General features: G+C 32.7%; 1 protein-coding gene across 1 annotated transcript; it reads right to left on the reverse strand.

Annotated features, from left to right (window-relative positions):
• Positions 1-1,813: 1,813 nt before the first annotated feature.
• On the reverse strand, positions 1,814-4,835 carry LOC123558714 (uncharacterized). Its single transcript, XM_045350590.2, has 3 exons — positions 4,466-4,835; positions 3,352-3,423; positions 1,814-2,746 (listed from the first exon to the last, which is right to left on the reverse strand). The coding sequence occupies exons 1-3, from the start codon at positions 4,589-4,591 to the stop codon at positions 2,468-2,470; spliced, it is 477 nt and encodes a 158-aa protein (XP_045206525.1). The 5' UTR covers positions 4,592-4,835; the 3' UTR covers positions 1,814-2,467.
• Between the last annotated feature and the right edge of the window lie 12,364 nt (positions 4,836-17,199).

A 17,199-nucleotide genomic window follows, 5' to 3' on the forward strand; every position in this document is an offset into this window, starting at 1 on the left:
GCGATTGCTGTCTAGTCCAAGGAGAATTGCGAGTTACTGTACATATCTTTTATTCAGGAGAATTATCTGTTTTAAGACAATTTCCTGTTATCTTCTTATATCATAATCTCTTAAGTAGCGTTGCAAATGAAAATGGTTTCTATGTTAATGTTAAAGCTTGATTTTTCAGGCATTCGGACAAATCATTTTGAAAACGAATATTAAACTATATTCTTGCATAAAACCTTTGTTTTTTGCCGATTTCGGGCATGCACAAACAGGGAAAAACGTGTACAAACAAGGAGATTCTCGTGAGCACGCGCTGTTGGTGAACGTTTTGAATATGCTGTTGCGGGTCCAACGTAAGCAAATTATGGATCCCGAATCAATTCTGGCCGAAGTCGAAAGGTCCGAGATTTATGAAATCTTTTCATCTGCATTTTTATTAAAAATATCATTTTTCAACCTAACTTTACTTTAACTTGTAATAAGCGCTACCTCTCTTGATACGCGACTGAATTGACGTTCCTTATTATTGTATTATTACGCGTATTAGACTCAAAGTAAGTTTACACGCCGCGATTTAATCCCTGAAAATGATAGGCAAACAATATTTACAAAAATACAGTTTCGTTTTCCAAATTAATTTGAGTCGAGAAAGTTGACATGCTAACTTTAAATCTTACACTAAAACTTTTAAAAAATGTTTGTGTCTACTTTACACATCTATGCAGTCTACTGATGTAGTGATGGTGTGTAATGTAAAGCATAAACATGACGAAGCGTAAAGTTTGAAGAATTTTTCCATAGTTAATGAACATTTGATGAACAGAAGGTATTTATTATATATTTTTCAATTTATTTGTAGATCTCACCAACCATGTTTGAGTTTATAAATCCAATCTAAGTTGATTATATCGATGTTGGAAAAATTCAAATTTTTGTGTTTACCAAACTTTAATCGCGATGGGGTGGGGTGCAAAGCAAAATTTTCTAGTTATAGGCCTAGAGATTTCATTTTTAACGACATGAAGAATATAGGTATCGATACCAGTTTCTATTAAACGATAATATTTACATTTAAAAAGCGTAAGGGACAGACTATTAATTTAAACCAAGCAGAATTGTATTCTGTCGGCACCTCACCTGCAAATTGTCTAAAGACAGGATGCCGTGTACAGTATGCCCTTTTCTCATAATTCCGAGCCTCTAAAGCTAAAGTTCCTACCGATATATCGGAAAAAGGGGAAGTCATGCTTATTTTACATATATTTAATATTAAAGAAATTACCACAACAAGAATGTCCGTTCGACATGTATAAAATATGCACTGTTTCTGTATGCCCTGGAAATGCATAAATAAAACATGTGTCCATAACAACCTGAAACGGCCGACTTCGATCGGCTAATGTCAGCTGAATAGTCTTGCTTTTTCGATATTTCCAGCACTTTAGTTGTGTTTTATGCAAGAATAGCGATAACACACGTTTGTTTCGTGAAACAACATCTGCAGAATCCCTCGGGCTATGTTGGTGCACTCGCCCTACGGGCTCGTGCACCAACCAATCCCTTGGGATTCTGCAGATGTTGTTACACAAAAAAAACGTGCGTTAACCCTACACTTGTACATAAAACAAAACGTCATTGAAATTGAGTATTTAGTTGTAAAACATTTATTTTAACACAAAAACCGTCATATTTCTCATTTGCTATTCATTGACAACAAAGATATCTGCGATTGCCGCCTACTCCAGGGAAAATCGTTACTATACAATTTTTCTTGGTTAATGGCAAAACTGTAATTCTTGAAAAAGAATATTAAAGTATACCGATATATAGAACAAATCGTCATAAAATTTAAATATATGTAATTGCAGAAAATTAATATAACTGAACTATAGTAAAAATGGAAGTTGTTTTAACCGTTACTATATATATTTACCTCCCATTTACAGTCAAGAGAACGGTATAAAAGATACTTGCTGCACTGCAGCTTTCAAAGCTTTTAAACAAGCTCACAGCTGTCATTTAGGGGTAAATGCAACTTATATTCTGTTTCATGATGACATGAATAAAACAGGTGGACTATAACAGCAGACAAAACATGTATGTACTTTCACAGTTCTTCAGTGAGGACGAGCTTGTTAATCCTAACAGAAACAACTTGGATATCAACAATATTGCTAAAGTAGATACATCGTGTGAATTGAATATGATTTTATTGCCCCAAGTGTTTCATTCACATCACGCTAACATATAGTGGATGATATTACTTTACACGGCAATTTTCACATTACATATGAGATACAATGTATGTTTATTCAGATTTACAAACACAGTACAGGTTATATGGCGCCAAATGTGAATAAAACGTTTGGTCATCGAAATAAAACTATGAATCAATTATTTACAGGGGAATGTAATGGCATGTTTGGTATATTTAACATGAAATATAACCCGCATTAACCACTAAATAAAATCAGTTTGCTCACACAGAAATGACTACTCCTTTCTTTAACAAAGTTCCATCATCAGCTAAAACAGCTGGCCAAACAGTCCAGTCACATACATGTTCATCTTTGTTTCCCTCTATGTCGAATTTCTCCTTATCAATCACTTCTCCTTTCGGAATCCAGTATATACATATATCTGGTTTCGTACAGCAGAGCTTATATAAACTTTGTATACATCGATGTATGAACAACCTAACGGATGTTGGCAAATTGTCTTTGTCGAATGATTTTGGAAGTCTCTTGAGCAAATATTCCTGTAAATATAAAATACTTTCGTGTAAACACATTATATTTTGCTGCAGTAATTAATTCAATTTGATGTCTAAATATATTAATACATCATTCTGTCAAAACGAATTTTACACTGTAAAGAACTTTTATTTGTAACGTTTCTGTACTTCTGTCACATAAGCATTACAGGAGAGTTCATCGCAAACAGTACAAAATGAATATATATAGAGCACATATCCTTACATATCTACAATTAAGTTTTGCTGATAATTATGGCGTCATATACCGTTTTGGTCATGCGGAAATTGTACGCCGCGGATTTGAACACGCTTAAAAAACTAACTTGAATACTTTTTAATGGTTTCTGTTGAAATCAAAATCGTAGAGCAGTTCAAATGTTTGTTAAGTAGCATCAACGATTTAGACTGCAGTGGATGTAGTTTTCAAAGCTTTAGATATGATTTTTATTTTAGGGAACTAGCACCAGTCTTGAAAAATTGTTCAAATATTATACACCAAATTAGCAATAAAAACAGAAATAACAGATTTTTCGTAACTGAAGAACACACTGAAATGAGGTCGTTTGTACATCATAAAAAATGTCCCTGCAAAGCTATGTGATAATTACCTCAACAATGTCGTCTATTTCATTTGACGTCTTTACCGTCTGAGCTTCGTTAAGGCATAAATCATATACACCCTGGAAAATTAAAAAAGAAAATTGTATCTTTTAAAATTTTGCAACGTCTAGCATGCTGTGCATCTCATACATCACTTAACTTTCCAGTGAAATTATACAAAGTATGCTGAGGTGCTTGATTTATCTTGTTGGTATGAAAAGACTATTTCTACAGAAGAACAAGTATGAATAGTAGCCATCATTGTCAAAATCTGACCGCGAAAGTTGCAAATTACAAAGACACGAAGTATTTTAAACCGAACTTTCTGAAAAATAGCTGTGCTATACGATATTAAGATATTAATTAAGATAATAATTTTTGGGATTTATCAGTAAACCTCCAATGGCAATACAAATTAAAACCTTTAAAATTCAGCACAATCCATAGAAAGCAATTTAACTTCAATTCAAATCATCATTGTTTCCTTTGTACAGCACACTACTTACTCTATGTTTAAGGACCAATTTCAAACCGTCAGAATGCACGATTTATATACATTATGTACAGGTATCTCAGACGTTTTGATAAATCTAGACTAGTATTGACATATTTTGCTGACAACTTAAAATATACAGCAGTTATGAAAATACAAAAGAATGTTGTAAATCTAGTTATGTCACTACAGATTGCGATTAAGATAAAATGAGAAATTGCCTGATGAATATCTGATATATGTCCATGCTATGGAATTTTTAAGTAAGCGATAACAGCGAGAAATGATCCATTTTTAATGTCGTTCTAAAATATTGATATATCTGTTCACTGTTATTTCCTTTTCGATCCTAATGCATTGTTTGGATCATTTTCATTGTACATTTAAAATTAATATCTAACGATAAAACATTTTAGTAAAAGATGCGGATATTATATCTTAAGAGTATGTGAAAAGTTTCGTTATTTCACAAAAATCAAAATAATTATTTTTCTGATAGTCCTGATATGAAATGCATTTCCAAATTATTAACTTCATTTGTGCATCTATCTAACAAAACTGAATATGATGAACAGCCCTTTTTATAACATTTGATCATAAGAGTATAATATAGGATATCATGTACTTACCCTTACTATTCTCATAAGCTGATATATAACTTCTTCTTCATTCCTCTCTTTTCTCAAACACGTTCGGGCTTCCTTCCACTCATTGTTATAGATATCCCAAAAATCTTCCACAGTAGACGATGCCATATCTTAGTTTGAAATAATGTTGTCACCCGCAAAACAGCAGTGAGCAAATTCTATACTTCTGCATTTTCCGGATAATTGTCACTCTCAAAATTATAGTATTCAATGAGTTTTCCATTGATCAATATTTATCACAAATCAGATTCTCTATATTTTCTCCATTTGAAATCCACGCTTGCTCCTGGGCACATCGTCGCACAGTTGTTTTATTCTACAAAAGGTTACAATACTAGGCTGAAATTCCCGATATTATGCTCACTAATCTCCTGCAATTATTCCCACTGACATGTAGCTTTTTCTATTGATTATCTATCATTGACCGCTCATTTATAAACGGTTTATTAACTCAATTAATTCCGCCTGGAAATATATCACTTTTTATTGCTTTAATGCGTTCAATTATGCAGATAAATTAGATTTTAATTTTGTTTCATACTATTACAATTACAGGGCGAAAAAATATTTAACACTTTAATAAATCTAGTATTTTCCTTTCATACACATTTTATTTTTGTGTTTTTTTGTTCGGTGGCTTATGGAAATAATTGATAAAATATATTTTTAAAAGATCTGCTTTTATGAAGTTTGTCCCTTCAAAGGAAACCACGCGTTTGATTTCGATAAAACGATGATTTTATATTTTTACACATTTTTTGGTGAAACTGTCTTTAGAAGATACGTTTGCATACATAGTTAAAATTATTAACTGGTTCATAGAATGCACGAACTAAATACAGTTCGCTTCTTTTATTGAAAGGTCAGATAGCATTTCGAACAAAGACGCGTATCTTGTTTGGAGCTAACTTGTTATTAACATAACTTTGCTCTAATGGCCATAACGCTGGTCTGATTGAGTGAAATCGCAAACAAGACCCAAGTTCACGCGCTATAGTATATAACAATCCTCTAATAGTTTTTAAATTCTTGGTCAAATACTTTTTGAGATACATGAGACACACACTTTGAAACCCTTAATTCATACTTTTTCTGAGTAAAGGGCAATGACTCTGGTCTTGTAGAGTGATATTCAAAAAACTCAGTTGCATAATTCTATGTGAAATATGTTTAACATATATTCAACACACACTTTGAAGCCCTTAATTCATACTTTTTCTGAGTAAAGGGCAATGACTCTGGTCTTGTAGAGTGATATTCAAAAAAACTCAGTTGCACAATTCTATGTGAAATATGTTTAACATATATGCAACACACACTTTTAAGCCCTTAATTCATACTTTTTCTGAGTAAAGGGCAATGACTCTGGGGTTGTAGAGTGATATTCAAAAAAAACTCAATTGCACAATTATATGTGAAATATGTTTAACATATATGCAACACACACTTTGAAGCCCTTAATTCATACTTTTTCTGAGTAAAGGGCAATGACTCTGGTCTTGTAGAGTGATATTAAAAAAAACTCAGTTGCACAGTTCTATGTGAAATATGTTTAACATATATGCAACACAAACTTTTAAGCCCTTCGTGTGTATTTTCACTAAGTCAAGGACCATAAATCTGGTCGGACTGAGGAAAATCCCAAGAAAACAAGTTCCAAAGTCACGTGACTGTGTAAATAAAAGTAATTCCCGCCAGATGAATCTCTATCACACGCAATGGAAACAAAAGGCATGGCATGTAAAACCAAAAAATGCTCCGGTATAATTATATAAAAAGCAAACAATAAGAAACAAAAACGCATGTACTCAATGCCTTTGTAGAAGACAGAGAATTCAGAGAAGAAAAACACCCCTAAGGGCCCGACGAAACAGGCCAGAAAACAGATATCAAAACAGTTCAATCCTAAAAGCTGCTTTTCACAGAGTTCTCTCACTCTTTCGTCAGACACAAGAGGGAAACGTAGCGTCCAACTGTAAACGTGTTGAACACTAAACATGTGGTATATCTCAAAACAATTGGGTCGTAACATCTTTTAATAGATTGACAATGTACAACTTCCCATGCAATATAACAATCTTCTTATGTTTTGTGACTCTACATCAAACATTTTTGAGGTACTTACGACAAATTTGTATACACTTTATGCATAATTTCAAGTACTATTTCAAAGATCAAAACTTTAGTTTGACCGACAGAAAACCCAACCAAATCCAATGTGTACAAAATGCTGAATAATATTCAAATTATGTTTTTTGGCCCAAGGTCAAATACTTTTTGAGATACATGAACACAAACTTTTAGATTCTTTTTATGCATATTTTGACTAAGTCAAGGCCCATAACTCTGGTTTTGATGTGTGAAATCCCATTTAAACACCAGGTACACAACTTAATATGGTTATTGAAAATCCTGTGAGATTTGATGACTCTGGGTCAAATACTTTGTGTGATATTTACCACATAAATTCGAATGGACGGACGCAAGGCGTCTTCAACTAGATAGTGACTGACCTCATGCTGATTGTGGCTGACTTCAACTAGGTAGTGGCTGACCTCAACTAGATAGTGACTAGCCTAGACTAGATAGTAGCTGACTTCAACTAGATAGTGAATGGCCTCATCTAGATAGTAGTTGACCTCAGCTATACAGTGATTGGACTCCAGCTAGATAATGACTGACTTCAACTAGATAGTGACTGACCTCAACTAGATAATGGCTGAGTTTACAGTTTCTTATGGATTACTTTTTCTATACCATTTCCTAAGGTCAAAATTTGTTACAACAAGAGAAATTGATCAATAGTAAATTATGAAGGTTATAGACCCGTAATTACAATTTAATAACTTTTTTACAACGTTATTCCCTCATGCTATTTCAGTATTTTGTGATTGGTTATGTAGTTCATACCAACAACAAACAATAACATGGATAATATCGCACAGAAATTACTGAATTTCATTACAAGTCCACCACCTTAAATTTTACTTTTCAACACAGAAGACATCTTACAGAACCTGAACTCTTGATAAAAAAATTCTCGCTGACAAAAACTTCTTAACCGAATAACAAAGTGTTTCTTGTGATATTCAGGGAATTAATTCTGTCAACAGGAAGAAATAGCATTGAGAGATTTGAACAGGAACGTAATCTTTCACTGAATTAATCCTTGCAATGATAAAACTTCCGTGAAACTTAAGTTTTGACATAAAAAGCTGCTTAAGCTATCTATGTATCTTATTTGATATATCACGGATAAGTGTCGTCAGAAGTAATAGCTGCTTATTCCACATATAAATAAGAAATAACCTTTTTTACATCTTGCTCGAAAGTCATTGCTTTAAATTTGAAATTTTATGAAAAATCATACAATTCTTCAAAACACGGCACCTTGGCGACAATATTTGACGCCATACAAACACGCGCATAAGACGTCTATGCACTCCTCAGTTATATGGCGGAACGTGTTTACTTCCCTTCTTTTCAATAAGTTTAAAATACGGTTATCGTTGACGTCACTTCGGCCTACTATAACTGGTGCAATTAAATAGTCCTTCCCTATTTTATATTCTTGTTTAAATAAGATATATATCAGAATCTTAACAATATATAGCAATATATAGCAAAACCACATTTTAATACATCTCAACAATACAAACTGGTTAAAACATGGTTCTGATATATATATATAAATTTCTTAATTACAGTCACACGAAACCCATCTTTTCTTTTTCCACATTATCCACTTCTACTAAGTAGCGTTAAATTGCAATTGAGAAAATAAAAAAAATATTGTATGCACTGTTGTCTCTATAACTTGTAACGAGTAATGTGTACTTTGTAAACGGCGTCATAACCATTGCAGCCCCACGAACTTATTTGCAAAATGAAAAAAAAATGTTAAGACGTACTCATACTTTCAACACTGTCCTCATGATCTCTTATATCTGCTTAGAGAATTTAATGTCAAGTTGACCTGAACGACATGCGAAGTTCGAGACGAAAATGTTTTTCATGGAATTCAAATTACAAAAATTATTTGGTTACATAAATGTTTCGTAAAACCTGTATTGTTAATTATATGAAATCACAACAGAATTATCACGAAGACCTTGCATGTTTACGTTCAATTAGAACTGTATATTTCAAACTTGCGAGGAGACAGGGACACTCAATGAATTTCCTAGTATTTTATCAGAGAAGTATTTGAAGGTAACACTGTCGGCAGTGAGTTATATATCTTATCGCAAATGGAGTCATGACCATCTAATTACGTTTTCTATGACCATCTAATTACGTTTTCTATGTGTACAATAAGACTTATATCACCTTACACGTAATTATTTCAAGCATGCTTTACATTTATTACTGCAAACTTACAACAGACACCAGTCATGTTAGACACAAAGCATTCACTGTTTTATTATTCAGCAGGTTTAATCATTGTCATTCATATTTGCAGATTGTTAGTATCTTATAAAGTTTATTAATGTAAATAAATTCAATAAATTGTCTGCTGTTCTATTTTTGTCAGTGTTCAAAATCACTTGTTTGCAAGCTGTTTTTCTTTCTTTTTCTCAACACTGTAACACAATATTTGAGTGGCATTGACTGTAATCTGGTAAGGTCTTTTGCGGCATAGCTGTCTAAGCCAATTTTTGACCTACTTAAAGAACCAATAAAACTTGTAAATTTATCATTCTTAAACCAATAAAAAACAGTGGTGCTGGACAGAAATGAATGCATGCATACTTTTAATTGGCTGAAACAAGTATACTGTTAAACTAAAAGTTTCGTTACATTTTATGTAAACAGCACGCGGGAGACTGACATTGGAGTGACACATTGAACAATTATAGTTTCACATTGTTAAAGAGGACATGCAGAGTATGAAAGAATATTTTTATTATATTTCTATATATACACTGTAATCCAACATTTTCAATACTTTAAATCTCCACCAACGCCAAGGTTATTGTATATATTGTATATTGTAAATATCTGTTGACGTCGACTAGGATCAATTTCATGACATATACAGGGATATAAGTAGCAACTACCTGTCTTTGAGACAGTCAAAGAATACATTGATAATTTTAATGCAGAATAATTTCAATATATTCAAAGTTAAAAAGTGATATTTGATTGCGTAGTAATATCATAATTTAACTGTTTAAAAACGGAACACATCATGTTGTTAGATAGAATATACGGCTAGACTTAAAATATGTCAAACGTTGTATGTTGACTCAGACTCGGAAATAAAACTGTGGCTTCTGCCAGAACGTAAAAGGCATATTCCGCAGAATATGACACAATTAAGATTGCGAAAATGGTTGCTTATTTCGGTCTTTAGTCCAATTTCAACCAACATTTAAAGTAAAGCAAGTATGCTTTTGTGACAAAAGATTGATGTAGCTCCACGTATTACATGTGTGTTTGTTGTCGTTTGTTGTAACATAGTGAACCATTCATATAAGGGCATATGAACGACCAGTGTTGCCAATAATTATCTGTAATTAATCCCATATATATAGGCAATGATTGACATCAAATATCAATATGATTTATTCCCAAGAGGAGAGGGACACAGATATAATATTATGAGCCTATTTGCAAAGTTATCATGTATTAGAAATAACACCAAGTCAGAGCAATTATTGAAGAATTATATAACTGAATGAACAAATTTATTTATTTATTTACTTGTAATGGCTGTATAGTATATGTAAAGTAAGTTTATCACAATAGAAGGTTACTGTATAAATATTTTATTCAGGAGAATTATCTGTTTTTAAGACAATTTCATGTTATCTTCTTGCATCATAATCTCTTAAGTGGCGTTGCAAATGAGAATGGTTTCTAGGTTAATATAAAACTTGATGTTCCTGGCATTTAGACTAAACATTTTGAAAAAGAAGTGTGCCGGTATATAAAACAAAACGTCATAAAAATTGAATATCAAGTCGCAGAAATTAATCAAACTTAACGATAATAAAAATGTATATAAACAATCCTCCCTTTTACAGTTAAGAAGACGATATAAACTATAATAACTGCACTTCACCTTTTAAAAGAAAGTAAATGTTCCCATAATGACGGGATTGAAATAGGTGAACAATAACAGCATTAAATATTTATTTTCTTTCACTGTTCTTCGGCGAGGGCAAGCTGTTTAATCCTAACATGCACAACTCGTATGTCACGTATATTGCTAAAGTAGACATAGCGTGTATAGGATATGCTTTTATTGTCTCAAGTGTTTCATTCACATCAGTCTAAAACAGAATAAATGATATACTTACACGGCATTTTTCTCATTACTTATGAGATATGATGTAGATATATGTTGTTTTGGATTTTACCAACACTTTTTACGGGCACGTAGTGGCATGTTTTGTTCATACAACATAATATAACCGGCATTAATCACTAAATAAAATCATTTTGCTCACACAGAAATGACTACTTCTTTCTTTAACAAAGTTCCATCGTCAGCTAAAACAGTTGGCCATACAGTCCAGTCACATACATGTTCATCTTTGTTTCCCTCTATATCGAATTTCTCCTTACCAATCACTTCTCCTTTCGGAATCCAATATATGGATGTACCCTGTTTCGTACGGCAGACCTTATATAAACTTTGTATACATCGATGTATGAACAACCTAACTGAAGTTGGCAAATTGTCTTTGTCGAATGATTTTGGAAGTCTCTTGAGCAAATATTCCTGTAAATAAATAACAATGTGGAGTAAACACATTATGTTTTGTTGCAGTAGTCAATTCAGGTTTAGGTCTAAATCTGTTATTCACAACATTCTGTCAAAACGAATTTATCATTGTAAAGCATTTTCCATCAATAAGCTTCTGTACTTCTGTGACATATACATTTCAGGCTGGTTCCGCATTCACCGCAAGCAAAATGAATACAAAGATCACATTTTCTGACATATCCATACGGAAGCATAGAGGGGTCATTGGATTTTTTTATTTTGTGTAATTGAAGAACACATTGCAATGAAGTCATGAAGTCATAGAAATTGTACTTGTAAAGTTATGTGATATTTACCTCAACAATTTCTTTTATTTCATTTGATTTCTTTACCTTCTGTGCTTAGTTTAGGCATAAATCATATACACCCTGGAACATCAAAATTATTTGCATCATTTTGTTACAATTTCAAGACAACTAGAATGCTGTACATCTCATACTTAAAATGTTTTAATAGGAACACCATATGATATTTCCGTTGCTTCTACGTGTTTTAAATATAGAATTTAACCCTTTTATTTCTGAAATAAAAATTTCTATTGATTAAATTTCCCAGTGAACTTATACAAACCACGTTAGAGTGCATGAATGTCTATTTAATAGAAACGGACTATTTTCAAAGCAGGATAAGTATGGATATTAGCTGTCATTGTCAGATTCTGACACTGATTACCAATTAATCAATTGCAGTTTAAAGTAAATAAAATGTACTCTTTGGTAAAATCAAATCAATTTTTCAAATAATATAGACATGTGCGTATTGTAAATAGTACTTGATAGAAAATATTTCAGCGATATGTATTTTAAAGTAATAAAATATATTAGAGGGTCCTTTGGAAGCATTGAACGTAACAAAGCAAAGTAATGGCAGACTCTGTTGATTTGGTCTGTTCATGACAGGTAATGAAATATACATCCGTCAATCCCCAATCCCACCCCCAGCAAAAATAAGATTATTATATCTTTATTGTACAAGAAAGTTAGCAATTACTACAGGGTCGTTTCAATAATTATGTACCTATATATTTATTACAAAAGACTTTGCCACCCTTCAGACAAGCTTCATTTGAATTGTATAATATCACACTTTAGTGGTTTACCAAAATCGTGAAATTAGTATTCAATTAAAAAACCGAAATTATAAACTATTAGAAACAAATTTCAATAAAACCCTGATTTCATCTGGCATCAAACAACAGGCATGTCCTTTAAATGTTTTTTAGAGTTATCAATATACCTCCTATGATAATATCAATTAAAACGTTTACAAATTATGCACATTTCATAAGAAACGTTTTCAAGTTTCGCCGTTTCATCATTACTTTCCGAAAAGTGTCTGTTATATTTACTTATATGAAATTTTGAAGTTAACGATAACTAAGAAAAAATGCTCCATTTTTAATGTCGTGCTAGATTAATATTTTTTTCTTTTATGTTTATGACGTTTTCGATCCTAATGCGTTATTTTGAATCATTTTCTTCTATATTTTTCTCGGAGCAAAAAATTCAAAATATTTCTTCTCATTGCCATATGTGAAATGCATTTTCCAACTATCAACTACATTTGTGTATCTATCTGACAAAGCTGTAAATGATAAACAGTCCTGTCGTTCATAACATTTAATCATAAGTTATAATAAAGCATATCATTTACTTATTGACTATTCTCATAAACTGATATATAGCTTCCTCTTCATTCCTCTCTTTTCTCAAACATTTTCGTGCTTCTTTCCATCCATTGTTATAGATATCCCAAATTTCTTCCACAGCAGACGACGCCATATCTTAGTCTGAAAGCATGTTGTCATTCGCAAAACAGCAGTGAGTAAATTCTATACTTCTGCATTTTCTAGAAAATTGTCTCTCCAAAGGTTACGTTATTCGATTAGTTTCCTATTTATCAATATTTATCACAAATCAGAATATCTATAGTTTCTCATTTGAAACCCACGCTTGTTTCTGAGCACATCGTCGCACAGTTGTTTTATACTACAAAAGGTTACAATACTCGACTGCAATTACCGATATAATGCTCAGTAATCTCCTGCAATTAATCTCACTTACATGTAGCTTTTTCTATTGACCGCTCATTTATAAACGGTTTATTGACTTACTTTAGATCGCCTCGAAATATGTCACTTTAAATTTTATTGTTTTAATGCTTTCAAATTCATTTAAGTAGATAAATTAAATTATACAGTTAGTTTCGTGTTATATTACTACTATTACAGGAAGAAAATCATGTATCACTTCAACGAATATAATAGTTTTCTTTCATACACATTTTATTTCGTGTGTTTTTGGTGGCTTATGGAAATATAACAATAATGAAACGAAAAAAGCCCAACGTAAAATAACTGTTAAACCTTATAATTGATAAAATATTGTAAAATAAATCTGCTTTTATGAAGTGTGTCCTTTCAAAGAAAACCCCGTGTTTGTTTTCGATAAAACGTGATATTATATCTGTATACGTTTTGTGTGTGTGTGTGTGTGTGTGTGTGTGTGTGTGTGTGTGTGCGTGTGTATGTGTGTGTGTGTGTAAACTATCTTCAAAGCATACCAGGAGAACTGTAATTTCAAAAAGAACAGCAACTGTGGGGATTGTTTTGTACTGTATTTTCTTTTCCATTCAGGGACCCACCATCCAAGTTGCTGTTCCTAAAGAAAAAGATGTGACTGCCAAGTATTACAGTAATTTGTGGTTTTGAGGAAAGTGAATAATTATTTTAAGAAACCTCGACCTAAATGCGGCATAAAGCACGTATCTTGTCTCCATGATAATGCTTCTTCTCGTAAGGCTCACATTACGACTGAATATTTGTATAAACATAAAATACGAGTCTTGGATCATCCAGCCTATTCTCCAGATAAGTCACCGTGTACTTATTTTCTATTTCCGAGGCTTAAATCGGTGCTTTCTTGAAAACGTTGTGGCTCACGTAGTGCATTGGGCTCAGCAATTAGTCAGTGCCTTAAAGCCATATTTTTTGACGGCTATAAAAAGTGTTTTCAGAATTAGATTAAAAGACTGAAACTTTGTGTAAATGCTAAAGGAGAGTACTGCGAAGGATTGCATTTATTTTAATTGTGTAAAATGCGGCAAATAAAAAGTTACAGTCTGAGTTGCATTACTTATGAATCACCCCTCGTACTGACTTTCCGTGATAAAGAAACGTGAGGCGGCCTCCTACAATTCATTTACTGTTACTTGTCAAAGTTATTCCCTCATGAAATAAGATTATTGACATATAAAACCGTTTTTATATTCATTGCTTTTCATGTTCATTAATCACTTATAATTTTTGCGCAGAAAATATCATAAAACTTGAGCTTGCATTTCCACTACCGTCCATAACAGGGTCAATTAAAGGAAGCCTGCAACATTTTCATTTATTTCGTTTTGGGCGACCTGTGGTTTTCCATTTCTTTAAAGAGCATCAAACATTTGTTTCTGCAATTCTTTTCCGCTAAGGCAATGCTCAGGTTATAATAAGAATTTTAGTGATGTAAACCAAAATTCATCATATCAAACAAGATACGCGTCGTCGTTCACAAAAAGAAATGCTATCATATCTTTCTCTAAAAAAAAGCGAATTGTCTTTAATTCTTGCATTCTATTAACCTATTAATAATTTCAACTTTGTATGCAAACGTATCTACTAAAGTCCATACACAGTTGGAACATTTTCGTTTAGGTTAAAAAAGGGCACCCACGTTTCATCACCAGTTATCAAATTAGAAAAGGTTTTACTTTTAAATTTCGGGTACAGCTTAAGTTAACGTTGAGCCTTTTAAACACAGTCTCCTTTTCGTTCAGCTGTTAGCAAGTTGGGTATCCAACTTGCACATATTTCATTTACTTTCAATATTTTGCGCTGAATAAAGTGAACTTTTGCAGCTGATATCCCTGATACATGGGCTAATTCATGCAAAGTCAATCGAACATTTAATTCCTTGATTTTCGTAACACCTTGCCTAGTCGAGACTGATTTCAGTCGTTAACATTTTGGGAGGTCTTGAAACTGTTCCTTTCCAGATTAGAAACGAGACATCCACATCGTAACCTTGCTATACGATACTTCATTATGTCAATATATGTAATAAATCTCACTGAAAATGTTTCGGCCACTTATTCCTAAAATATACCTAGCTTTGGTATACCATCGAATTTCATGCCACTTTTCAGAATGTGATCCCACCAATTTACATGCAGTGTTATGACTACATCTTATTCAAAATAATCGTATCAAAAACTGCTTCAAATTTTTTTTGTCAAATTTCATGCATCGCTAACCGAAGGATACACCTTTCAATAAAACTTGATTCAGCGACAGTAACGCACGTGGATATCGACATGTAAGTACAGTTGCATTACATATAAATCACCCCTCGTAACATTTAGTACTGACTATAAAGATATTAATTCAATTTGAATTTACATATCTTTAATACCGCTCTTGCTATCTATATATTACAGCCAACCAACAACTCCAAATTACATAAGATTTTAAGCAGGTTCAAGTTTTCTATCAATAAAGGTTTCATTTAGGTACAGTTTATCTTTAAAGTTTGGCGAAATAGGTGAAAAAGCATCAATGATATATCAATGGGGATGATTCATTAGAAACCAATGTAACTTTGTTACTATGAACAAACTGGTTCTAGGGTTTTGTACACTCAGTTCGTTCCTCGGCAACTGCAGATCTATCTAGCATGCGACGAATTCTGTCCCTGATCCTTTCTGATCATAAACATGCATGCATTATATCCATGAAAAAATGTTAGCGTATTGGTAGTGTATTGCTTTGTCCAAGCGAAAATTTAGTGTATTAGTTTGTTTCAACATCCTTCGGTACCATTTACTTCAGCCATGTACAGATCCTTAGTAGGCAATTCCCGCTGGTAATACATGTAGTTGACAATTGTTCATCCAGTATCTTACAGACATGTGCATATACCACTCTTTTATATTGAACTTTATTCAGTTTTATTACGCTAGAATTCCACTTCGAGAAGACAACATAAATGTCCTAGTAACAACGAAATATGAAGTGTAAATAACCAAGAAATTTTTATTTTAAGTCAACATATAAACACCATTGTTTGTGGTTTCTAGCACTTTTATCTTGTTTGTTGTAAAGATACTCCAAATGTAGACAATAATAGTCAGGTGGTTTTAACTCCTGAAAAAAGTTAAAGAGGTCGGATGTTAATGCTGGGTGACAATGATCTTATTTAAGTATGAACATCCCCGTTTCATCTGAGTTCAGTCTCCAAAAACTACTGACTCTGAAACCTCAAAAAAGTGTAAGTGTATTAGTAGTGTATTGATATGACCAAGAGAGAAGTGGGTTAGTTTGTATCAACGTCATTTCGTACTATTTACGCCATAAATGAAACTCAGCCATGGACAGAATCCAGAGTAGGGAATTACTGCTGTTAATACATGCAGTAGAAAAATGACCATCCACGTCTCATAAAGACATGTACATCTGTAACTAGGACTTTTTAAAAGTATTTTCTGGTCCTTTATGGTAGCACTCCGCATACTACTTAGTTCCAATTCTTCATAACATTTGAAAAATCTAGACAGACCGGACAAAAGTACCAAACTTTGCACAGAGGTAGTTTGGACCAATACAAGAATTTTGGCTGTAAGGGCCAAGGTCACAGCTCTTTGGAATTCTATTTTTAGAACATTCAAAATGGCCGCCATTAAAACAGCTATTTTAGTAAAAGTTAGTTTTTATCTTATTCTGGATACATATTTATGTGTAAACTGATTCATACCTACTCTTAGAGTTAAAGTGATACATTTGCAGGAAGTGATGTCAATTTTCACGTCTGTCTGTCTGTAAATCCGTCTGTCTGTACGTCAAAAATGCCGTTTATAAACAGTATACTTGTGGTTATAACTATAAGATGAGCCCCGTAATGTG

Source organism: Mercenaria mercenaria, chromosome 5 (genome assembly GCF_021730395.1).
Source record: "Mercenaria mercenaria strain notata chromosome 5, MADL_Memer_1, whole genome shotgun sequence".
NCBI classification, from domain to species: domain Eukaryota; kingdom Metazoa; phylum Mollusca; class Bivalvia; order Venerida; family Veneridae; genus Mercenaria; species Mercenaria mercenaria.

What these genes read in the sequence shown, in the direction of transcription:
- LOC123558714 (XM_045350590.2), bottom strand. Translation starts at nt 4,591, where the DNA reads ATGGCATCGTCTACTGTGGAAGATTTTTGGGATATCTATAACAATGAG. An exon ending in AGCTTATGAGAATAGTAAGG is followed by an intron (nt 3,424 to 4,465) that starts GTAAGTACATGA and finishes TTAATTTTCCAG; the next exon opens with GGTGTATATGATTTATGCCT. An exon ending in AAATAGACGACATTGTTGAG is followed by an intron (nt 2,747 to 3,351) that starts GTAATTATCACA and finishes TTATATTTACAG; the next exon opens with GAATATTTGCTCAAGAGACT.